This window comes from Myotis yumanensis, unplaced genomic scaffold (genome assembly GCF_028538775.1).
Source record: "Myotis yumanensis isolate MYYU_CA2020_CCGP unplaced genomic scaffold, mMyoYum1.0.hap1 SCAF_13, whole genome shotgun sequence".
Taxonomy (NCBI): domain Eukaryota; kingdom Metazoa; phylum Chordata; class Mammalia; order Chiroptera; family Vespertilionidae; genus Myotis; species Myotis yumanensis.
The window spans coordinates 35961749-35987032 of NW_027223764.1; the positions used below are offsets into that span (position 1 = coordinate 35961749).

General features: G+C 43.1%; 1 protein-coding gene across 3 annotated transcripts; it reads left to right on the top strand.

The window, feature by feature from the left end:
* Positions 1–759: 759 nt before the first annotated feature.
* ZNF365 (zinc finger protein 365) lies at positions 760–25284 on the top strand. Of its 3 annotated transcripts, XM_070432820.1 has the most exons (6): positions 760–940; positions 2882–3637; positions 16501–16681; positions 21390–21427; positions 22426–22691; positions 23484–25284. In XM_070432820.1, the coding sequence occupies exons 2-5, from the start codon at positions 2895–2897 to the stop codon at positions 22685–22687; spliced, it is 1224 nt and encodes a 407-aa protein (XP_070288921.1). In that variant the 5' UTR covers positions 760–940; positions 2882–2894; the 3' UTR covers positions 22688–22691; positions 23484–25284. The 3 variants fall into 3 exon arrangements, with proteins under 3 accessions (XP_070288921.1, XP_070288920.1, XP_070288922.1); XM_070432819.1 differs by having other exon boundaries at positions 22426–25284; XM_070432821.1 differs by lacking the exons at positions 21390–21427; positions 23484–25284 and having other exon boundaries at positions 22426–22537.

Below are 25284 nucleotides of genomic sequence, written 5' to 3' on the forward strand. Positions count from 1 at the left end.
CTGAGGAGTCAAGAAGATGCATTTAAATAACTGTCTACAGATGAACAATCTCTCATTTTGACAAGAAAACCCAACAATGCCTTTCCTACTGGTTTCATATTTCAAGAGTTAGATTAGAAATATCCCAAAATAGATTTTTTAAAAAGCTGAGTCATTAGGGTCCTTCAGGAGGAAGGAAGCCTCTTTAGGATAAATCTTAGCTTCTGTGTTAGGAGGGGCATGTCCCTCAGATAGGGGTGAGACTGGGGGTCGTGTCGCTTTATTTATACACAACCCATAGACTTTACTAGATTTGGTTCTGCCGGTTGGCTTACCACCAGGACACTCGGCTAGGAAGGCTCGAATAGACTCTCCAGGTTAGTTATTTTGGGACATCCTCTCCCTGTTGCTTAGGATGAAGTGGTCCTAATATAAATACCCAGTCCTTCCTACCGGCAGGTTTTCGAAAAGGATGCCCAGCCATGCTGCCTCCTCGTCCACACTCTCCCGCTCACCCATAACTGTGAAGTGCAGAAAGCTGGCCAGGGCCTGTCGAAGGCGCGGCGCCTCGGAGGCCGGCAGGCTTCCCTCCCTGCCTCTCGGGGGAGCGATCGCGGCATCCCTCCCCGCGGAAAACTGGGTCCGAGCCGGCTCCACGGGGGGGAGGGGAGACGGTGCTCCCAGCAGCTGGGCAGAGCGGGGGTGGCACCGCGCGGCCACGGCGTCCAGGAGCGTCGGCTCTCCGCGCGCGGGGTCCCCCGCAGCCACGCGCGTCGCCCCCGCCGGCCCGCGCCACGCTCCGCCCTGGACGCCGCTGGTCCCGGCGCCCGGGTGCGCGCGGGTGGGAGCGGGCCCGGCTCCGCTGATTTACGGCTCTGCTGAAAACCGCTCCGCTCCCGCAGTAGCACCGGCCGCGGCGGCAGCAGCAGCAGCAGCGGCTGCAGCTGCAGCAACAAGTCGGGTAAGTGGTGGTTGCGGAGCATCTGCGCCGGCGGCCGGGCCCAGGGGGCGCGGCGGAGTGGGCCGGCCGGGGCTGGGAGGGAGGTCCCGTTCCCGCACCGTGGCCGGGAGTTGGGCTTCTCGACCCCACCTGCAGGAACTCGTGTGCTCACGGATCCACTTGGACACCAGGGGCTGGCATGCTGGGAGGCGGGCACAGGGAGAGCCGGGACCCCGGAGGCTGGGTCCTTGCCTGCCCGGCTTAGGCAGAGGAAATTAGGGCTTTTCTGCTAACCCCGTGGATGGGGATTTCCGCTGGGCCCTTAGAAGCTTGCCTAGTCCCGGAGTGCATGATTACCCATTTCCCCTGCAGAATGCCAGCCTTTTCCCATTGCCCCCTAGGATCCTGACTGCCCCTTCCTTCACCTCTTGCCTGCATATTTCAGCGTTTGCATCCCATCCCAGGAAACTGGTGGTTAAACAGCCAGTGTGTAGCACAGGAAGAGGTTCCCTTGTCTGGGGACCATTTGCAACTCTGCACCTCTGCTTTTGAAGAGGTCGAGGGCCCAGTAACAACACTTTTCAGCCTAGAGACCCTTAGCTGAACTTCCTCTTTGGGGGGCCCAGTGCTTCCTATGTTTAAGTAGAAATCATTCCTGGAGGAAATAGATAGTGTGCTGCTTGCAGAATTAGGTTGCTAGCGGTCATCTGTTGCTAGGGCTCAGATAAGAAATTCCTGCAAGAACTAAGAACATCCAGTTATTCAAAAATGCCTACCTGGTTAAAACATTAGCCATCTCGAGAGGTTGACTTTAATGTCTAGAGGTAGATCCTCAAAACAGGATCAGAGATAAGACACATCCACCCAGAACATCCTATTTTAATAAAGTCTTGGCCATGGCCCCACTTAGATCAAAAAGTATTTGACACTTTGGGTTCCCAAATTTTAGTAAATTGAGTATGGAGGGCCATTGCTCTTACGGAAACACTTTGATTTATGCCATCACAGCAATAATTAAAGGACAAAATAAAGGGCAAAAATTGCAAGTTGAACAATTTTCAGCTGATTGTGTGCTCAATGCCACAGTACCTCGTTTGAGTGATATCTTTCCTATTCTTGAGGGATTGGCTTTGACAATTCATGCTGACTTTTCCTCATTTTTTTCTATTTGTGTTTATCAGGCTGTGAGTAAAACAGGTCATGATTTTCAGTTAATGTACTAAATTCAGGAGGGCAGGAAATTTGAATCCACTTCTGGATCTGCCATTTTCCATCTGGCCTTGAATTAATTACTTTACCTCCTTACTCCAGTTTTCTCATCTGTAAAAAGGGAATGTTACCCACCCTTTTCATTCTAGCCAGGGGTTGGCATACTTTTTCTGTAAAGTCCAGGTAGTACGTATTTTTGGCGTTGCAGGTCACAGTGCAAAAGCAGCGGTAGATGATACAGAAATGAGTGGATGTGACTCATTTGGCCCAATGAATGAATTTGGCCCAAGGGTTATAGGTTTTAATTTTATAAGATACTAAAAACCTGGTGCACAAAAATTCGTGCACTCTCGCAGTCCGGGAGCCCTCAAGGGGCCTAAGCTGCAGTCTGGCCTCCCTCTGCAGGAGGCGACTGGCGGACAGATAGGGGGACAGCGCCAACCTGGTGAGCAGCTGGCCCTGTCCCCCCCATCACTGCTCTGCCGCCCCTGATCACCGTCTCCTCCCTCTGCCTGCTGGCACCCGCCTTGGCTGGCCTGGCGCCGCCCGCTGGCTGGTCCCACCCCCCGCAAACCGGTCGTTCCGCCATTGGGTTGTTTTGCATACAGTATTAGGCTTTTATTATATAGGATTATATGCAAAGCTTATTTGAAACCAAAACCTCTGCCTCCAAGGAGATGAGCAACAACAGTCATTTCAGTAGCATTTTGCAAACAGACATGGTAACTCCCTGTTTTATTTTCCTCTGCCCAGGACTTTTAGAGTAATGCAACAGAAGGCCTTTGAAGAAAGCAGATACCCCTGGCAGGAGTCCTTTGAGAATGTTGCTGTGTGCTTGCCATTCCGCTGCCCGAGGTGCGGAGACCATACCCGATTTAGAAGCTTGTCATCATTAAAGGCCCATCTGGAATTCAGTCACAGCTACCAGGAAAGAACCCTCTTGACGAAATGCAGCCTCTTTCCGTCCCTCGAAGACACAGACCTAGTCACGTCCTCGGAACCCTTGAAACTGGGGAAATTGCAGAGCTGCGGCAACGTGGTGAAGCAGAAACCCAGCTATGTTAACTTGTACAGCATTGCACACGAGCACTGCAAGGACAGGAAGCCATTCGAGGTGGTGGCCGAGAGACCTGTGTCCTACGTGCAGACCTACAGTGCAGTGGATCTATGTGCCGACCCGCTGGATGGGCCGAGGGCCAGTCCCGGACTCCCCACCTCCGACACCAAAGCTGCTTTCGAGGCCCATGTCCGAGAAAAATTCAATCGGATGGTCGAGGCCGTGGACAGGACCATCGAGAAGAGGATCGACAAACTCACCAAAGAGCTGGCCCAGAAGACTGCAGAACTGCTGGAAGTCCGGGCGGCTTTTGTCCAGCTGACTCAGAAAAAGCAGGAAGTTCAGAGACGAGAGCGGGCCCTGAATAGACAGGTGGACGTGGCTGTGGAGATGATCGCGGGGCTGAGGCAACGCCTGACAGAATCGGAGGAGGAGCTTCTCAGGAAAGAAGAGTAAGTGGCGCTGGACCAGGATGCTCATCCCTTTGCTCCAGCCACCCACCCCCAGGTGACAAGCCAGTGTTAAGCCAGGTTTGGCGCTTATTACTTGCAGGTGGTACCTTGGCTGCAGTTCTAAATTGATGTAGTTGAATGTGGGGGGCACAAGGCTTTTAATATTATTTACCCTCCCTGTGTATGGTCAGCAACCTGTAAGTCAAAATACCTAATTTTTTTCTCACCTTGGAAACTGTAAAGTGCAGATAATGTTTTTAAAGAGAGGTGTCTTGTTTCTATGGTGGGTGTCATTTCCCACGCTCACAGGTAAGCGGGGGAGTTGAATGGGCGGGCAGAAAGGTGGGCTCGGGAGCCTTCCTTCTTGACAATCTCCATGTAATGAAGTCGAGAACATGAGTTGCTGTCTCATTCGAGTGTGAAGTATGCTCTAAATACAAATACTCTGGGCTTCTTTGCCATTTTGGATTTTTCCGCCTACCGTAACTAAATGTTGGTTGATTGCCGAGAATCCATCCAATTACAATTTTTACTTGGAAGAAGCAGACATTAGGAAACCCAGAGGGACCTGCGATATTGCTGTGCTTCTGTGATTTAAGTTGGAGAATTTTCTTTTTGTAAAAGGTTATGTCATACTAGAGTGAGTCACGCATGCCTGCTTGCAAAGAGTTGACACTGGTTTTCACAAGTTATGGGTGTTCAGATAAGCCACTACTTTAAAAGCCATCGTACTTAGAAAAGCATTTCCTTGTCAGTGTTACGGATCCAATACAAACTGAAAAAGTATACGTAACAATGCCGTGTATTTCCCTAAAGCAGCATGTTGGATTTCGTTATAAATGGAGTCTTGAAATTTATAGAATGACAGGACATAAAAATTGATACACTACAACATGCTGGAAGGGAGGTTTCTAAATTGAGTTCTGTTATAGAGACTGACTTCATTTCATACTTTCTCTGCCCTGTGGCACTCTTCTTTATGTGGTGTCCCTTAAAATGGAGTAATTAAAGCTTCCTCCATTTGGTAAGAGGCTGAGAAACCCTGAATATTAAAGAGATCGTCCTTCACTGTCGCTAAACGCTTACATGCTACCTAGAGGGAAAGCCTGCTCTGCTCAACTAGACAATTTCCAAATATGTAGCGAGGGCAGAATTGAATCAGCCACTGATTTACTTTGATCTTAGGGAAATGATATCTAAGGAAAAATCTTTTTCTCTTGGATTCTGGTGTTTCCTGATGGGAAGTTAGTGCCTTGGACCCATTATGGCCACCCGGGTGACTAACATTTCACAACTGGAAAAATAGTCGATGGGGTTCCCCTGTGTGCCGAGAAAAGCTTAGAATTAAATTTTGTGATATTTCTGTTTGATTTAAGAGCAGTACATTTAAAAGGTAAGCAAATTAATTGTTTGCATTTATTTATTTGTTGTATTTTATTTATTAAATCTCTAAGGAATAATGGATGTGGGATTTGGGGTGTTGGAAGACAGTTTGATGGTAGGGAGGATCATCTGGTTAGATCTAGTTATGGCCAAGGATCTAACTTTTATTTTGGTGGTGGGTCTAAGGAAGCTTTATTATTAAATAGAACTGGTTATCTAGCTTTAGTAAAAGTGGGCCATGCATGGATCAGTAATGATAATGTGTTATGGTTAATCCAATGCTGTCACCTGAAGACCAATTGAAAAACTAGCACATACTTGTAGGAAAATTAACGTGTAGAACTGTACGTGTTAAAAGTCCTCCCTCCTCTCCAAGCATACATACCCCATAACCATATGGACTTTAAACATAGAGCTACTGTGTTTTTCCAAATGGAATCATGACACGAATTATCCTGCCACTTGTGTGTGGAGTTTGTTTTTGTTTTAACATAGTATATTGTAGGCATCTTTTATGCACTAAATAGAATTATGTCATTCTTCTTGATTACTGGGTGGTATTCCATGGTGTGGATGCATCATGGCTGACTTAATCAGTCTGCTGTTGATGAATGCATGGTTTTGTTCCTTTTTTTTTAGTATTAAAAATAGTGCCTTTGTTAACGTCCTTGTACATATATCTTTGTTCACATTTTTGTGAATATATCTGAGGATAAAGTTGATTTTTAGTATGACATTTTTTTGGACTACCAGAAGAAAAGAAAAAAGCAATGTGATCAAAGTAACCACTTTAAATGAAAATACAGTGAAACTGCCTTAAACTTTTAAACATAAAATAACAAAGTCTTCATTTTCTTCAGCCTTTACTTGGCCTGTTCTATCAGTCTCTGTATTCAAGCCTCAAATAATCATTCTTTCTGCACATAAAATAGGACTGAACGAGTCTTGTTTCCAGGAAGGACAGTGGAGCCCTTGGTTTGAGGGATCGACTATGGCCCTTGCCCTCAGTGTCCACAGTGTCCAGCCCCCCTGCCACTACCACCCCCTAACCCTCTGAGATGGGGATGCAGCACAAGCCAGCTGCCCATCGGCCACACCATTGAAACCAGGTTGATTTCACTAGATCTGCCTGGCTGGGCTGGGCCATGCCCCTTCCCTCCTTACCACTTCCTCGCAGAGCTGAGCCTTCCACCAAAGAGGTGACCTTTCAGATATGGGAAGCTGCTTGGCCAGGGAACCTACCAGGAACTGTGCTCCCCTGCTGAACCCCTCCAGATGAGCTCCCCCAGCCCATTTCTGGGAGAAGGTAGGGTTGTTACAGTACCACTCAAAATGGACTTTCACTCCAGGGACCCTTTGATACCCAGGTGGTAGATTTTTTTTTTAAAGCAAACATCTAGTATTTAATATTCACTTGAGTTTCTCTTGCCTATCGATTTCCCCTCAACTTTAAAATTCTTTCTTTCAAACTGAAATAAAGGACTCTGAGGGCCGATTTTGCCCTGAGACCATCTTTAGCTAGAATGACCTCAGATTGTAGAAGATATATATATATATATGCTTTGCAGCAGAGAAGATTGTTTGAATTGGCAATATTTTGTACTTCTGTGCCGGTGAGTCTCATTGTACCTTTGTAGAGAGGTATCTCTATGTTTCTGGAGAGCAAATCCAAAAAAGAAATTTCTCATTGTCTTCACAAAGTCTGTGCAATTTTAAAAGTCCTTTGGAAACAGGTATTTACTTATTCAAGAGTATTCAGGCCTGTAGGGTAGCGCTGTCCGTAATCAGGTAAATCAATCCTGGCCAACCTTGCAGGAAGGTATCCTTTAACAAGAAATGGATGGCTGTGGGTAGTAGCTGATTCCTGGCCCAGCTGGTCACCTGGGGCTTGGAGAACATCAGTGTAATAACATTAATCCTTCTTCTGCTGGGAAGGTTGGAAAGTCCCACCTGACCACCTGGGATGTGCCTAGCACTCTGCTAGGTGTGTGTGGGGAACACAGACTTCTTGGTATTTTTCCCTAAGGAACTTACACTCTACATAGGAAGAATCCATATATCCATGAACATGCCCATGTTCACACCCAGGGCATTGAACAAGTATTTAAATACAAGTATTGGTTTCAAGTTGATAAAGAAATTAGAGGACAGATTTTTCTATTTAAGAGTCCACACTGAAGGAGTGAGGACAAAGGGCAGAATTTGCATTGGTAACCAGAGGACAGTGACATTGGAGAACAGCAGGGAGGTTAGAAATGCCCCTTGAGGGGACTGTATAACTTTAGTACTGGAAGGTACCCCCGTCTCCTTCAGGATAACACCCTCATTTTACAGACGGGGCAAGTAAGGCCCAGAGAAGTGTTGTGACTCATCCAAGGACAAAAAGTTAGTATCAAAGCTGAAACTGGAACCCAAACTCCCTGTCTCTCTGCTGAGTGCTTTTTTCTGTTAATTCACTGTGTCTCAGCCAGACTTTTGAAAATGTGGTATTTGCCCAAAGCGTCAAGACTTAAGTAATACTGAATCGGGCCCATTTTGGAATGGATTTGCTCCTTTTCTATTTTGAGAGGGCTGCCAGGATGACGTCATTTATTTTTCTGATGTGATTAAAGCAAATGTCAGCTGGCATCAGAGGTGTTGGGAAATTGGGAAATGGTCGTGTCATTAAGTCTGCTTATGGTATTAAGCTTCTGGAACACCAGCCCAGGGCTTTTAACTTCCAACAAGGGCTCTTAACTTGACGCTCTGCACGTCCATGCCCAGCCAGGGTGGAGCGCGTGCCACCAGCCTTTGATTGCGGTGAGGGGTCTCTTTGTAATTCCATCTCTTAATTTCCATCCTGATCCCTTGTGAGCTAGAATATAATCTTTTCCCTTCTTCCTACAACATTTCCCCTGTTTCCCAGACTGGAGTTAGCGCAAGACAATCCTTTATTGAGTGTGTGCTGAGTGCCAGGTGCTGTTCTAGGATCGGGTAAGGCAAGTCGTAAAGCAAATGAGTCCGGTCCTGCTTTCATGGCAGGGACAGGCCAGAAGGTAAAATAGACAGTAAAAAGGTCATCAGGGGTATGATAAAAGAGACGGATAGGGGTAGCCTGACCCAGGTAACGTCCATTTGGATTTCTATCCAAAGCTGGCTAGGGAGCACTGGCCTTTAAAAGGCAAGTTTGATTTGGAAACTTGCTTTGCACAACTAAACCCTCTTGCCACTTAATTATGTCTTTCCCATTTTTGATGAGCCAAAGCAGTGAGTAAGCAACTTGTCTCCAGAGCTAGGAAGCAGGCCAAGGAAAAGCATGTCAGATGTAGAGTTCAGTTGGACAGGGAGGGGTCGGTTCGTTCCACATTTTAATGCGTTTATGTAAATGGGGGGATCCTCTGTTCCATGCAGACTTATAAACTATTGTACAAAAAACCAGTGTCAGACATGCCCTCAGCACGTGCCATCAGCCCTTGATTGCAATGAGGGATGTCACGTGGTAAAATTTGGAGACCCAACAAATTTGTCTATTTTTCTTTCTCTCTTTCACACTTTCCCTCCTCTCCCACAGCCCTACCCGACAGATTTTTGGCCTGAGGGACTTAGACTGTAAGTGTTGATCTACTTAGAATCAATAAAAATAATTTGACTTTCTCATTAGTTTTAAATACTTAATGAGAAATTTATACTTCTTCGTTTATTCAAAGAAGTCAAAACGAAAGATAAGGCAAAGGATGTTACGGTCCCAGGTGTGTGGTAGGTGCAGAGTCCACCCCATGGAACCCTTGGGGTGTACAGGAGCTGGCCCCGAGCCCTGAGTTTGCAGCCAGGTTCCTGGTGCTCGGAGGTGATTGAGTCTGACTTTGGGGTTTGCACTGTGACTGGCATCACGGTCTGTCTGAAGTGCTCTGTGATCAATGGCTAGACTATTTTTAACCGGAGGTATTTTTTACCCTTTGATATACCTCTGAAGAGGTTCATAAATCAGTAATGCAAAATGAAATTTAAATAACTTGGTAGAGCTTTGCCTTTGGGAGGAGAAGCTGACATTAAAGTGTTGTTTAAGAATAGAAGAAAGGCATATGTTTTAGATCCCACCTACATTCCTGTAGGAGGTACCTGTAATATAGGTTACTTATTTGTTTTATGACCCAGTACTTGTCTGGAAAAAGATAAGTATCTTTTTAATCAGTTCGAGATTTTCAACTAGAGATGTAGCTGCACATTTTATGCATTCTGCAGAGACTTGTTGAGACCCTACTGTGTGCTGGGCTCGCACTTAAAGGAGCAGGCAGGGTCCCTGGTTTACTCACCGATTTTACAATGAAACGGGGTCAATAGCACTAGTCCTCTGCAGTGTGTACTGAGATAGGGTGCAAGGTTCTTCAGGAGAACACAGCAGGTAACCTAACCCACACCAAGCCCTGTGTCTGGGTAGCTTCCCCACAGGAAAGCCCTGGGACTGGAGGGACCATTGAGAGAGGGAGCTTGGCCCTGGCAGGTGTGGCTCAGTTTGTTGAGCATCCTACTGCGCACCCAAAGGCTGGGCACATGCCCACGTTGTGGTTTTGATCCCTAGTTTGGGTGAATATGGGAGGCAACCAATTGATGTTTCTCTCTCACATTAATGTTTCTCTCTCTCCCTCTCACTTTCTCTCTCTAAAATAAATTAAAACATATTTAAAAAATAGTGGACACTTGGAAAAGGCAGGTGTAGGGACCCTGCTGGGGGAACAGCAAGTGCAAAAGTAAGGATCTGGCTGAATGGAGTTCACCGAAACTGGAGCAGAGAACTATGTGGTGCACATTAATGAGGAACATAAGCCTATAGGATGGCCATAAAAGCTGGAAACATAGGGGAATAGACATAATAAGTGGTTTATTTATAGTGGATTACAGTATGTGATAGGATGGGTGTGTTGACCCTCATTAACAATGAGTAGTGCATTGCCTATGTAAAATTGAAACGAAGACCAGCATTAATGTGCATTTCCCTCTATCTCTATGCCTGCTTCTAGAATGTGTTGTTCGCTTGACAGTATGTGCTTTGTATAGTATAGCCTTTGATTTTTCTGAGTGAGCCTGTCTTTAACCTACCTCAGAAGAAGTAAGTGAGGTGGTTGAAATGAAATAATATCCATGAATGAGCGCATGAGTGACAAATATTTGTTCTAAATAGAGCTTTGATTGCACTGAAAGGACTTTTTCACTCAGTGCTTCTGTATACTGTGTTTATTTCTGAATGTCTATAAATCTCAGGATACTGTCAGATTTTGAGGTTTGCAAGTCATTTGGCAAAATAATGAACGTCAGGACAGTTTCTTATACTATACTGGTGTTTTTTTCCTTTAGTATCAACTATTGCTTTAAGGAAGCATGTGTCTCACTGAAGCTTAAAACTTAAAACCTTGGATTTAATCATACTTAATCTTTTAAAAAAATAAATAAGAAGTCAAAGATGGGGCTGGAAGTAGCCTGGGACTCGTTCGTTTCCCCAAAGCTGGCTATACCCACACCCTGACTGAATTTCCCCCAGGTTCGCCCTGATCTTCTCATCTGGCCTTCTAGCCTTCACACTGTATTCCGAATCACAGGGTTGAGAACCAAACATAAAACCACACAAGTTATTCTGCTCTTCTGTCTGATAGCATCATATTATTCTTTTTCTTAAGTCACATTCAGCTCAGCTCTGTAATTACATATTTATTTTAGTACTTGTTGCTTTTAAGGTCCGCTCCTCCACTACACTACCGGCCACATCCGGCCTGCTACATGTTTCTGAGGAGCCCATGAGCTAAGAATGGTTTTCGCATTTTTAAATTGTTGAAAAATTAAAAAGAAAAATAGTTATTCACTATATATGAAAATTATAGGAAATTCCAATTTCAGTGTCTATAAAGTAAAATAATTTTAAAAATACATTGTATTGTTACACAGCCGAGCTCCTTTGTTTTACATGTCACCTCTGGCTCTGTTGCACTAGGCCAGCGGTTCTCAACCTGTAGGTCGCGACCCCTTTGGGGGTCGAACGACCCTTTCACAGGGGTCGCCTAAGACCATCAGAAAACACATATATAATTACATATTGTTTTTGTGATTAATCACTATGCTTTAATTATGTTCAATTTGTAACAATGAAAATACATCCTGCATATCAGATATTTACATTATGAGTCATAACAGTAGCAAAATTACAGTTATGAAGTAGCAACGAAAATAATTTTATGATTGGGAGTCACCACAACATGAGGAACTGTATTAAAGGGTCATGGCATTAAGAAGGTTGAGAACCACTGCACTAGGCAGAGTTGAGGTGTGTGATGGAGCCCATATGCCCTGCAGAAACATTTACTCCCTGGCCCTTTACAGAAACAGGTGGCTGGTCCCTGGGTTAGACAGTAAGCTTCATGAATATAACCATGGGTTCACAAGTGCCCCAGCACTAAGCCCAGTACCTGGTAGCATTCAATAAATGTTTGTTGAGTGACAGAATAATGGAATAATTAAATGTATGGATTGTGGCTTCATCTTACTTGTGTTTGGGCCCACGTTGCCCACCCTCCTCAGAGTTCTGAGGTTCTGGGTCACTCCGGTACACAGAAAGAGGCAGTTCTCAAATGTTGTGGCCTCGCTTCCTCTTACACTCCTAAAAAAAATCTGAGGACCCCCAAAAAGCTTTTGCATGTGTGAGTTTTATCTACGGACATTTACTATATTAGAAATTAAAACAGAAGTTTGAAAATCACTTATTAATTCATTTACAAATAGCAATAAGAAATCCATTCTTGCTAACATACATAACACATTTCTATAAAAAAAATAACAATTTCCCCAAAAACAGTTCAGTGAAAAGAGTGCATTGTTTATACATTTTGCAAATATTATTAATGCCTGGCCCAAGAGAAGGCAGCTGGACCTTTTCAGTTCTTCAGCATTTAATCTGTAGCAAATTCGTTATTTTGTTTTAAGTGGATGAAGGAAACCCAGTCTCACACAGATATGAAGCAGGAAAATGGAGAGGTATTTTAATACCATTTTCAGAGAATAGTGGGTATTCTGCTTTGATACTATGCCAAAATTCAACAGTTGGTAGTTTCTTAAAGGTTAATGGCATCATGGAATCTGAAATCATATCAATGAGTAGTTTGCTCTCCCTTGCATTGAAATCCAGTGAGTGGGTATTTTACTCTTGGAGTATAATTATTAAAGAGGTTACAAATGCAATGTGGTTTAATTCTTTCTTTTCCATTCAGGAAATTCCCCAGATCCTTGGGGAAATGAGAGGTGTTTCTGGACATTGTTCATCCAGACTGCGCAGGATGTGAAAGGGGATCCAAAGTTGTGCACACATGCCGCTCCCCAGTCAGTCATGGGCTTTGTTACTGTTTTCATTAATCTGGATTCCCAAACACAATCTCAGTAGGGTGGATTTCTCCAGCCCCTGTCTTGGGGAACTTCTCTTTTAAAATTAAATCATCAGGCTTGTTTCAACTCTCTCTCTCTCTTTTTTTAAGTTGATGTGAAACATCCATAAACTGAAATTAGGTTAGCATTGGTGCCAGGTTGGTTGACAAATACAAAGGGTATTAACTTCTTGGCTTCAGGGCACAAGATAATTGGATGAAGGGAAAGTTAGGAAAAGATGCTTCCCTTCTCCAACATGACATAATGCTCCACGAACAGCTAGGAGCATTCACGTTAATTCGTAAAAGTTTTATATGGAACCAGCAGCAAGACATTACATGATTTAAAAATACAGCCACAGTCATAAGCTGTAATGCATTCAGACTTGTTTTCTTGATTTTGAGATGTTAATCCTGTGGGATTAAGCTGTCAACTATTGCTGTCTTATATTTTAAACAGCACAGAGAGCCCAAGAATAGTAAATGTGCAGAGAGAAAAAGAAGACTAGGAAAAATGGTGACAGTAGTTACCTCTGGGTGATGGGATTTTGAGTGTTTTTGTTTGTTTGTTTTTTCCTCCTTGTCCTTTTTAAACATTCATTACAACAAGCATTTATTGATTATTATGTGTCATATGTTGTATTGAGTGAGGGACTTAGAGCAGAGAACGAAGCTGATTCAGCCCTTGCTCAGTTAGATCTTCTAAATAGGTCAGCTTTCATATCCTATATAATAAAAAGCTAATATGCAAATCGACCAAGCAGCAGAACGACCGGTTGCTATGATGTGCACTGACCACGAAGGGGCAAACACTCAATGCAGGAGGTGCCCCCTGGTGGTCAGTGTGCTCCCACAGGGGGAGTGCCGCTCAGCCAGAAGCTGGGCTCACAGCTGGCGAGCGCAGCGGTGGTGGCAGGAGCCTCTCCTGCATCTGCGGCAGCACTAAGGATATCTGACTGACGGCTTAGCCCACTCCCCCCTCGCCCCCCCCCCACCCACCCATCAGTCGGACATCCCCCGAGGGCTCCCAGGCTATGAGAGGGTGTAGGCCAGGCTGAGGCCCCCCCCCCCCCCCCGCCAGGGCACGAATTTTGTGCACTAGGCCTCTAGTATCCTATAATAAGTGTGAAATCTTTCTATCATGAGATAAATATAGTACATATTATAAACCAAAATGAATTGAAAAAACACAGTGGCTGTTTTTTCTGTGTTTTTGGTGGAGGAGGGTTTATGGGTTTTTGGTTGTTTTTCCCACAAATACCATTTGGAGACTGTTTCATTATTCAGTTAACAACCTAAATTGCACCCAGGAAGTCTCTGCAATCAGTTTGACGCTGAATCAATTAAAACCTTGCTGTTGGGAAGAGGATGTAGGAGCCATTTCTTGAGCTATGCTTTTAGTGGTGCTTTTGAGATGTGAAGATACTCTCTCCAAAGGATCTCAACCGTAAGTTGGAGCCACGAAAGCTGAATGTAGCACTCAGACGGACTCTCCACTCTTTGCTGCTAGTTAAGGTTCATGGCTCACCTAGGAGGCAGATCAAAGCTGAATGACAGTGGAGCTTGAAAATTGGCTCATGTCCATGGTCTGAGCAGCTTGGAAAGCCCACATCTTCTATTCAGGGCTTTTACGGAAACATCTGGAAATAAACTTGAAACTTGATGATGAAAGAAAACTCTTTTCCAAAAGGACTGTTATTTCTCATGTGTGACTATTTCTTGACTACTAAAAGATAATGGAATTATTACGGGATTCGGGTTTATGTTTGATCCCTGGTAGGAAAATAGAAAAATGGTGGCTGGTATAATGAGCAATTCTTCCAGTGAATCATTTTTGACAACCAGTCTCTTTTCTGTTTTTATAAATATATAATTCCCAAGGTTTTGCAGAGACATTTGACTTTATAGGAAGTCTCAGTATGGCCAAGTGTGACATAATATATTTGTGAGAGAAAAATCATGACTAATTACAAAAGCAGCTCACTGACTAGTCAGACAGAAAAGAGCTGGAAGCCGCGGCCAGCTCCCTGCAAAGAATTTCTGTGAAACTGTGACTCCTGAGCTGGCCTTCCCTGAAGTTTCTACTCGTAAGAAATTATGGAGCTCAGTGGAACATAAAGATCAAGTGGAGGTTGAAAAGATGCAAAGTAGGCAATGAATTTAATGGATTCTCTAGAACAGGGGTGGGGGATGTCTGCCCCATGGGCCATTATAAGGCCCTCAAAATCATTTGGTCCGGCCCTGCCAAGGCATTGTGGTGCGTTAATTAAACGTTTAACCAAATATAACATTCTAATTTTTAAATTGATAATTTCGTATGGCCCACAAATTATGTTGTAAACATCCAAATGGTCCTCAGCAGGAAAAAAAGGTTCCCCACCCCTGCTCTAGAACAACTGCATGAGGTTAGATTTTTAACAATAGGATTCATTTATCTACAATGAAAGAGGCTGGAGGGGGAGTGGATAGTGTTTAAAATCTTGCTGCTGTGTAAGTTGAGCATGGCCAGAAAAATGAGGGGTCACCCCTCGAAGGCTGGAGGGGGAGTGGATAGTGTTTAAAATCTTGCTGCTGTATAAGTTGAGCATGGCCAGAAAAATGAGGGGTCACCCCTCGAAGGCTGAGAGAGATATTGAAGACACAAAAGAAAGTACAATATCCAACAGCTATTAACATTACGGAATTAATTCTTTCCAGTGGAAGTGGCAGAACATACAGAGGAGATGGCTGAAAGGATCTTCATGATTTGTTACTAAGAGAGGCAAATCGGCTGAGGAGAACTGTGATACTGCACACCTGTTGGTAGTGTTGATTACCTGGAACATGACCTGAGAAACAGGCTAAGCACCAAGAGAGAGCATGTGTGTGTGTGTGTGTGTGTGTGTGTGTGTGTCCATGTGCTCATGCATACACACATGCATAGAGGTGCTCCAAAGATGGCTACCAAAATGTTACTTTCATACTTGCATTAGCAATAAAAATAAAATATAAAATAGCAATAAAATAATAATTTTTTTCTGGATTTGTGAATCCACAAGGAATTATGAAGATAAAAGAGGATTTCTTTGGGGTATTTTGCGCAACTTTTTTTGGGAAGGGCAACATGCACAATTATTCTCCTACATCAACTAGAATAGCTTTCCCAGTGGACCCTGGATTGACTTCAAGATAGAATTTCTTGGGCTGTTTCATTCTTAGCTCAAACATCAACTGTTGGACAAGATGACTCGTTTTATACACTTGCATTCAGCACAGCCTCTTGCTTTTATACCTTCCCTCCCTGTAGTATTTTTTCCCCTTTTAAAATATAAGTCAGAACTTTTCTCAAAAGTGTCCAGTGGTTTCCCATCTCATTTGTAATAAAATTGGGAATCATCACAGTGACCTGTGAGGCCCTTCCTGGCTGTCTGCTCCCACCGACCTCCCTTTGCCCCACTTTGCTCCCACCACCCAGGCCTCTTTGCTGTATCATAGACCCACCTGCACACCGCCCTAAACTCTTCCCAGGTGTCTGCTCAAATGTTATCCTGTCCAAAAGGTTATTCCTGACTTTGCTTTCTAAATATCACTCCCCCCTTCCCTTCTTCTATCTCTCTCTGCCTTCTTGCATTCAGTTTCAGCTTTCTCCTTAGTACTTATCACCACCTGACATTTTTTTTTTTTTTGGTATTTTTTAAAAATATATTTTATTGATTTTTTACAGAGAGGAAGGGGGAGGGATAGAGAGTTAGAAACATCGATGAGAGAGAAGCATCGATCAGCTGCCTCCTGCACACCCCCGACTGGGGATGTGCCTGCAACCAAGGTACATGCCCTTGACCGGAATCGAACCTGGGACCCTTCAGTCCGCAGGCTGACGCTCCATCCAGTGAGCCAAACCAGTTAGGGCTTTTGGTATATTTTATAGTGACTCTCTACTACTAAAATTGTAATCTCTAAATGTAAACACTAAAATGGTATCTTAGCTCTTTTGTCATTGCTGTGACCACACAGCCTAGGGCAGTACCTGACAGTGTAGACACTCTATAAAATGTGTTGAAGGAATGAATTCCTGTCTCATTTCTCCATTTTGTGTGTTTTTTTCATTTTTCCTTGCAGAGAAGTTGTTACATTCAACCATTTCCTCGAAGCAGCAGCTGAGAAGGAGGTTCAAGGGAAAGCTCGGCTCCAGGACTTTATTGAGAACCTGTTGCAGCGGGTGGAACTGGCGGAAAAGCAGTTGGAGTACTATCAGAGCCAGCAGGCCTCAGGCTTCTGCCGGGACATCAGCGAGCATGTGGTAAGTGTGGTAAGTCGTGCAGGTCCAGCCAGAGTGTGAGGTCCTAGGTTTGGTGAGATCCGGTTAAGGACAGAGGAAAAGGGAGCTGGGGAGTGACTTCTAGGGATTCTCTAGACATCATTTGAGAGTACTGCCCAGCCATGCCTGTGTTATGGAATTGATACAGGTGAACCCCAGGCACCCGGAAGTAAGCTGAATTCTTGTGCACAGTCTCCAGTTCTTCACCCTCCAACTCCATGCCAAGCTGAGTTGGTAGAAGCGTTTTTATGCATGTAGAATAAGAGACCCTCCAAGGAGACAGTTTGTCTTCCTGGGCTTTTAAATCTTCTGTAAAAATGAAGCAGTTAGACTAGATGCTCTATAAGATCTTTTGGCCTCTTAAATTCTCTGCTCATCACCTGACTTTGATGGTTAGGGATTCTAAAATTGAAGTGTTGCATGAATATTTTCAATCTACAGGCTTTTAAGTAACCCAGGGCTAAGAAATGTTAAAATTCTATGCTAAGCCAGGAAGATATTAGAAAGAAAACAGTGGAAGGCCAGGAGGAAGCAAGGAAGCCCATTAGTTCTCTCTGTTATTTATATTTCTGTGCCCACTTCCTCTGCTCAGTTTATTTTTCCAGCTTGAAAATTGAACACCTTTTATAAGAAGTAGCCAGTCATCATTTCTTGTCATGCTATACCATGTGACCCACAGTTGAACAGCATCTCTGCTCTGTAGTCAGATGGGTATATATAAAATTACATGTATATGTGCATGCACACACAACATATATACATATACGAACATATATACACATGCATACATACATATAAGAAACATGATAGGAAATTAATGAATATTTATGTCCATGTCCTTTGTGTCCCAAATATGAGTGACATCATCTGCCTTCATCAGACTTGATTTACCAAGGGAAGACTTGATTAATTCAAATAAAGTGCAGCTCAGAGTATAACAGGGATTTGGATGTGGGAGCTGTTTGTGAGTAGAGCATGATCGGGCTGTTGGGAGGTGAACTCTCACTGGTGGAGGGAGTGTATTATCTCTCTGAGAAGACCAAGAGAGAGGTGTTTGATTTATGAAAGGATTTAGCAGATGTAGGCTCCCCTGTGCTCATGTGTAATCCTTTAACTCTGCTCTGAACCATAATGTACCACATTATGAGACAGTCTGCAGACCCTGAGGCATGTCTCCTTTTTACTTAGTCTACTTCATCATGATCATAGACACTCACCTATGAAATTAGGATCCATGTCTTTGATATAATGAAAGGGCTGGTTCCGGCCTCCCAGGCTATCTGTGGCTCTAGAGACACAGAGGAACTTGGGTGCTTTTAGCAGGAGAAGCTTTGGATCCTGTCTTTATTATCCTCTGGCCCAGCTTAGTGAAGGTCCAGAGCATTGAGAGGCCAGGCTTCTGGAGCCTCAGGCCCACCCACCAAGGAGAGCTCCTAGCCCCAGTGTACCCCAGGATCAGCAGAACATTCTGACCTTCTCCCCCCATACATCAGCCACTTCTTTCAGAACAGCTGGGAATACCACGCCCAGCCTGGCCTGGCTCCCACCATCTCAGCTAAGGCTACACATAAAAAACAGTGTCAATCCTCTTTATCTCCTCTTCCATCCACCCCAGTTCTCTTCCTCCACTCTTTCCTCTATTTCTCATGACCACCTCCAGATAGCAGTGACATTTCTAAGTTGGTGTATAAATTAATTCTTTCTAAGGTGTCTTCTAGCTCTAAGATTCTTTTGAGCTCTAGAAAAATCTCCTCCCGCTGCCCCCTCACTTTTAGTGCCTTTTCTAAAATAATGTTTCGGCATCTGTTTCTTTCCCTTAATCCCCTTGAGCATTTTTGTTCTTTTTCACCTGGCTGGTTTCTAAAAGTGTACTATGCTTACTCAGATATTTTGTCTTCATGCTCTGAAAAATGCTGTCGAATTAGACACAAAGTGACCCAGTATCCCATCTGCCAAAATCACGGACAGAACTGCTCACACAGAAGGTCATGAAACAGCTTGGATAATCTTATTTTAAGTGTTGCATTTATTTCCTGCAGGCTGCTAAATTAGGACTAGCAGTAATTCATTTAACACTTGCTTATTGGGGCTGCCGCAGCGCTTACTGAGTGCTGAGGAAACTGCTGTGAATGAGATGGAAGAGGTCCCTGCTCTCAGTGAGGAGGGGCTCACAATGAGCAAGTAAGCAAATAACGAAGATCATTTTGAAAGCGATAACCACTAATCAAGAAAAAAGTGAGATGATACGTTTAAGATGTCTACTTCAGTGAAACCCTTTCAGGAAAAGCCTTGCTGAGGAGGCAGTTTTGCACTGTGGCCTGAATAACGAGGAGCCAGCCCTGAAAATACGCAAGTAAAATGTTCTAGGCAAGGGAATAGGAATTGCCTTAGGAGGGAACAAGCTTGGTACCTTTGAGTGGTAGGAGATGAAGTCAGAGAGTTGGGAAGGATCCAGGTCATGCTGGGCCTTGTAGGTCACGTAAGGAGTTTGGGTCTATTCCAGGTCACAGAGGGAAGCCATTGAAAGGTTTGAAGTTGGGGGTAACCTGGGTTTTAGCAGAAAGTCTGGTGCTCTCTGAGGAAATGAATGGAGGAGCGCAGGAAGGAGAGATGTGTTGGAAGGCTGCTATTGTGTGGCAGGGGAGAGGAGGTGGCAGTGTGGATAGAGTGGAGGTAAAGAGAAGTGATGGGTATAGAATGTGTTCTGGGAGTAGAATGGATAAGACCACTTGGCCTTGCTGAAGGATTGGATTTATCGGGTGAGGAAAAGAGGAATCAAGAATGAATCTGAGGTTTTGGTCTGAGCAATTGAGTGTGCAGGACTGCCTGAGGCTCTAGGGGCCCGAAGGAACGGTGGCCTCTTGTGTTCACGGGGAGGAGAGCATATGAAAGTCCACAGTGTGTGATAACCGGTCCCACCTTCACCCCAAACCTCATAATCTGTAGGATCACAGGAAAAATTCTGATCCAGCCATGGGTTCCACTTAACTTTTTGTGTCTACATTCCCTTGCTTGTATACTTATGTATACAAACACACACTTTTTAGGGAGGCCGTGCAGAGTGAAGTTTGAAGTTCAGTCCTAACACTGGTAAAACATTGGGGCTTTAACCAACTACTTAACTTTTCCATATCTGAAAAATGGGGATTATAAGGCTTACCTCTTAGGGTTGTTTTGAGGGTTAATTGTGTTTGTTGCATGGTGAGTATTTTACCCAGGGTGTGATGTATAGACATGCACAATTTATGATACCATATGTGATGCTCATCTTTACCTATCTTTATTTATGCATTTCCTTTTCTGTAATGCACAGTAAATTATTCCTATTTCCTGAGGTCCCAGCAGGGTCCATTAGTTACATCCATAAATGCTGAGGTTGTGGTTCTTAAAATGTTTTGGAAGTCAGGGACTCCTTTGAACATTTGAAAACACTGTTGATCTTTTCCCCAGAAAGGGAAGCATATACATACATATTTTCTTCCTCTCTCTCTCTCTCTCTCTCTCTCTCTCTCTCTCTCTCTCTCTCTCATAAAATCCCAAAGGGTCTTGTGTATACATATAAGCAGTACATATACAAACTATATGTATACATCCATACATCCATACGGTAAAGTGAAAAAATTATTTTTTTGTTATATTTTGGAGCCATCTGGCCCACCTTCTTTGTATGTTGCATAATCTCACAACTCTCTTGCAAGAAAGGTGCCTTTTTCTGTTCATATTTACTAACCTCATGCCAAAGCCAGCCAGTGTGAACAGGGTCAACAAGAAGGCTGACTTTTGATTGTCAAAAGGCAGAAGGCAAACCTTCTTGGGGACCTGACCCTTAAAAGTTAAGAAAACTTCTTTCTGATTTGCTCCTGACTACAGCTCAAGCTGCAGACAGAAGAATCTTACACTGAGACTCGCTTCTCAGGTTTAGTCTAGCAGGGGGCACGTGTCTTGGCCACATGGGGCCCTACATTTTTTTGCCATTCTTATCTTCTGCTTGTTTTCCTACCACTTCTTTAGTGACAGAGATCAGCAACAGAAGGTTTGGAATACACTGGGTTGGCCTGTAAAATGGATGGTGACATCTGGATCACAAAATGATAATTATCAATTTATTCTGAAAATGATATTCCTAGCATGGTCACAAAACGCGCATGAAGATATTTTAATGGGAATGGGAAATAATTTCAAGGATAGATGGCCTCAGGGACAATCGTGGAGTTGTTGGTCTTCATATGCTCTCATTTTAGAAATTACGTATTTTAGGCAATAAACATTTTATGCCAATTTTCCCCTCAGTTGAGACACTGTGACCAACCACAGCTGTAGTAAATTAGCTGCAAATGCAGTCTGAATCAACCAAGAAATAATGGTACATCATTCCAATTTTTAAAAACATGTTTCTTCAAATGTTGCTCTGTTGGGGGACTCTTTGGCTTGTTGAAGTTTTTTAGTTCTGCTGATATTGGCTTCTTGTAAATCTCAGAACAGGGAGCCAGAGAGGATCCCTGAGTGAGCGGAGGCTGAGCGTGAGAGGTGCCAGCTCATTGCTGTGACGGATGGCACCGTGGGCAGTGCTGCCCATAATTCCTGGTTCCCCTTAGTGGGAATACTGTTTCTTTAAAATCTAAGCAAGATTTTATAAACCAAATTCAATCTTCAAGTTAAGTAATGTCTTTTCTTATTTGTTTTCCTTTAGCTTACAGATAGCTCTTCAAATAGGAAGCCCAAATGCCTGTATGTATATCTTTTTATACTTTGGCCATATGATAATGTTTGCACGTTTTCCTGTTGCATTTTATGTGGCATCTATAATATAAATGGATTTGAGGGTCTCAGGTAAAAATTCACCAGCTTATGTACTTAACTTTCTAAAATGTGAGTGTGACTTTTATTTTTTATTTACTTTTTTATTTTTTTTGTTAATCGTCACCCCAAAATATTTTTTCCATTGATTTTTAGAGAGAGTGGGGGTGGGTGGAGAGAAACATCAATGTGAGAGAGACACATTAATTGGTTACCTCCCGCACATGCTCTGACCATGGCCAGGAAGCGAACCTGCAACCCAGGCACATGCCCTTGCCCAGGAATCAAATCCAAGACTTTTGGTGACATCTAGATGTCACACTCTAACCACTGAGCACACCAGCCAGGGCTTATGTGACTTTTAGCTATGCTAGTCGTCTAGTAGTCTATGGCAGTACGATAGTACTATAGGAGTATTTATATAGTGTCAGATAGTATAATTTTCTCTTATTACGCTATAGTATAGTCATAATAGCTCTACAGTACTATTAATGAAGTATGTGTACTGTATTATATATATGCACTTATACCATGAATCACATACTTTATAATAACTGTACTACAGATTTGTCTGAGTCCCCTAGTGGTTACTTAAAGATTCATGAGATACGGATTCTGCTCCCACCTTCTCTATAGACCAACTGTATACATTATCCTGAGTAGTCAGTTAAATTTCTGTTCCTCAGTGTTTGTCACTGATAAATAGGACTAGCAATATGTCGCTGAGAATGCAGATTCACGAATTCCTTTCATGAAGGTCACCAGAATTGTTGGAAAGAAAAAAACCAATATATGTCATTTGTTTTACTGGCAGCATTATCACTGCTCTAGCCTGCAGGAGTGATTGTGCTGTAGGTAGCTTTCATTCTTTTAAGGTTTTTAAAGAAATCTTTCTGCTCATCTCCCTCCTCCCACCCGACCATCTGTAGAAGCCGAGGACACCCACATGCAGTGTGTAACCACCCTGATCTCAAGACTCATTTTCATCCAAAGGGAAGGAGCTACCTGAGAAAAGCCAAGGATGAGAGGGCCAGCATGCAGCCTGCTAAGTCCATTCACGACCAGGCCGAAACCCCAAGAGAACTCTGCAGACCGCTGAAGAAAGGGGAGCCTCTGGGATTAAGTCGGAAAGGCAACATCAGGCCCAAAATGGCCAAGAAAAAGCCAACAGCGCTCGTGAACATCATCTAAAAGGGTGGGTGGCCTGGACCATCCTCCTGGGCTTTGGGGAATGTTGTTCTCGGGGCCAACAATAATGTCCTTTTAGACACATCCCAGAGTAAGACACAATGGGAAAGCAAAGGGCTAACACCTTTACTTCCTGTCCATGCAAGCAGTTGGATTAACCAGAATTTAACAAACGGGCATCTCGGGGAACCAGAATTTTATTACAGGCTCCTTGTAAAAGCAAGAGGCAAATTGCAGAAATAATTTTTAAAAAGGAAGCAGTCTTTCTCAAAAGTTTAGTAAAACAAAGCTCCATCTTCTAAAATAGTTAGCCCAGTCTTCAGTACTTTCTGCATCTGGTGTTCTATGCAGTGATGATTGGCTCAGACCTAAGGCCACACAAGATGTCAGGTGCTGAAAAAGATTCATCTATACCCCCTGCTCAAAATTGTGAGATGAGGAACGGGAATATAAATTCTCTTAATAGCAGTGAAAAACAAAACTATTTTTGTTTGTTTTTAACCTTCCCCTCAATTAGTTTGAAAGCCTCCAAAATACGAATTCCTGTTTCCCAGTGTATTCTGGTTGATCAGGACATTGGCCTTTGGGTTGCTACAGGGACTCCTCTATTCAACTTCAGTTCTCATTTGGATGGACTGTTTTCCAGCTCGTTTATTTGATTCAGGTTTTTTGTTTCCCCGGATGCATGTTTGTTGAGGCTTTGGTGCACCTCTGCTGTCTTCTTTGGCCGGGTGTTCTGCACCCTAACACCATGCTCCAGCCTCTATCTTAACAGCTGTCTCTATTGCTGTGGTTGCAGGAGGACATAAAACACATCACGGGCTCAGGGTCTGAATGGTTGGACATCAACGAATTGCACGTGCAGTGCGTTGTGAGCCATCCTGGAGACACGCAGCCCTTCCCCAAGACCTTCCCCTGGCAATGTCCACGGCCTCTCTGTGAGCTGCAGGCATGGCTTTCTCCTTGCTGGCCTACCTTGCCCACCTCCTGCTGCTTCTGTGCCCTTCCAGGATTAAAATATATGATGTGACCTTTCAGCCAGCTGTCTGAGGTGTCATTGTGCACTGCTTCCTAAAGTAGCTTCTGAAATAAACAGTACATGTGGGTTCTGGAATCTGAGACTGTCCTCCTCTCCCGCCCTAAAATGGCCTTTATTTCCAAAAGACCCATCTGTTAAGAACCTCCTGCTTTATGATTTTCTTCAAGAATGAATTGTCATGTTTTTTAAACTTAGTGTTATCATCAGATCTCCTGCAGAGTTTACAAGTGCTGACATCCTTCCAGAAGTAAGAATAATTATGTCCACAAATAGATACATATATATATATAACATATAAAATATATATGTCAAGTATATTAATTTATTTTTAAATACTCATGGAAAAGGTGTGTGTTTGTGATGGGTGGTTTTTAAACAATGTATGCTTATGTAAATTGAATTCTCTCATTTTAAAAATTAAAACTGTAACCTAATTAACATTAGTAGAATTATGGTTGTTATTACAATAAGCATCAGATTAGCAGTGCATTAAAAATAGGTAATTAAGCAATTACTTAAAATGACAGTAAGTTGAAAAGTGTAACTTATCATTATATAAACATTTTTAACCTGTTACAGTGAAAATGTTGATTTTTGAATCTTGGCTTTGACTTTTGACTCATGGGTGTGGGCAGTTCATGTGGTGTATAGGCAACTATCAAGTGGAAGAAAACATTGCTGTGCATATCACTGTTCTGGCTAACATTGTAAAAATTGTAATATTATATGATTAATTTAGAGAATTAATCTTCCCCAAGATTACTTATTATTGGTATTTATACCATGATTTCACTTTAGCCTTTTACATACTAAAAAATTGACTTGTTGATTGTATTGCATGCTAATTGTCCCCGTAACATGTGTGCAATCACAGCTTGTTTTTAAAGGTGGTATAACCAGACTTGTTTTTCTCATTTTATTTAGTGAAAACACATTTTCAAAGTCTATTTAACATGCTAGAGGGCAGACAGCTCTCTTTGACTGTGGTACCCAGTGATCTCCAGAAAGCACCATAACGGCATATCTACTCTATGTACATTACACAAGACAAATGATTTTAAGATTTATTATGTTACAAATAATTTTTTTTAAATTTCAACTAAAGTCTGACCCTCTCACAAGAAATGCATTAGACACATAACTTTGCTATGGAACGTGGAAGCTGGCTCACTCCAAAGGGTATTCCACTTACATGCCATGGCCTGAGCCGTGTGCCATGTCTCACTTGGGTCTTATTTAAAAAAATTGTTTGTCCACATGGGAAACCAACCTTAGAGTTTCTCTTTGGAAGAAAAACCAAAGTTTCTGGGAAAACATGTTCAAGGTTAAACTGAAAAATGGATCTAATATGTTTTGTACCGAAACAAAATCTGTATTTGAACCATTCTTTCATTCTTCCCCACCCCTCCCCCCAAACTAGGTTACAGATTCTTAACCTCAAAATTCAGATTTCTTAGACACCATTTTCCAGTATTTTACAGGGTCGGTCAGTTGTCTGGAAGCTGGAATATTCTCTTCCAAGAATTAAAAAGGAAGTTTTTAGATTATGAAATATTATAAT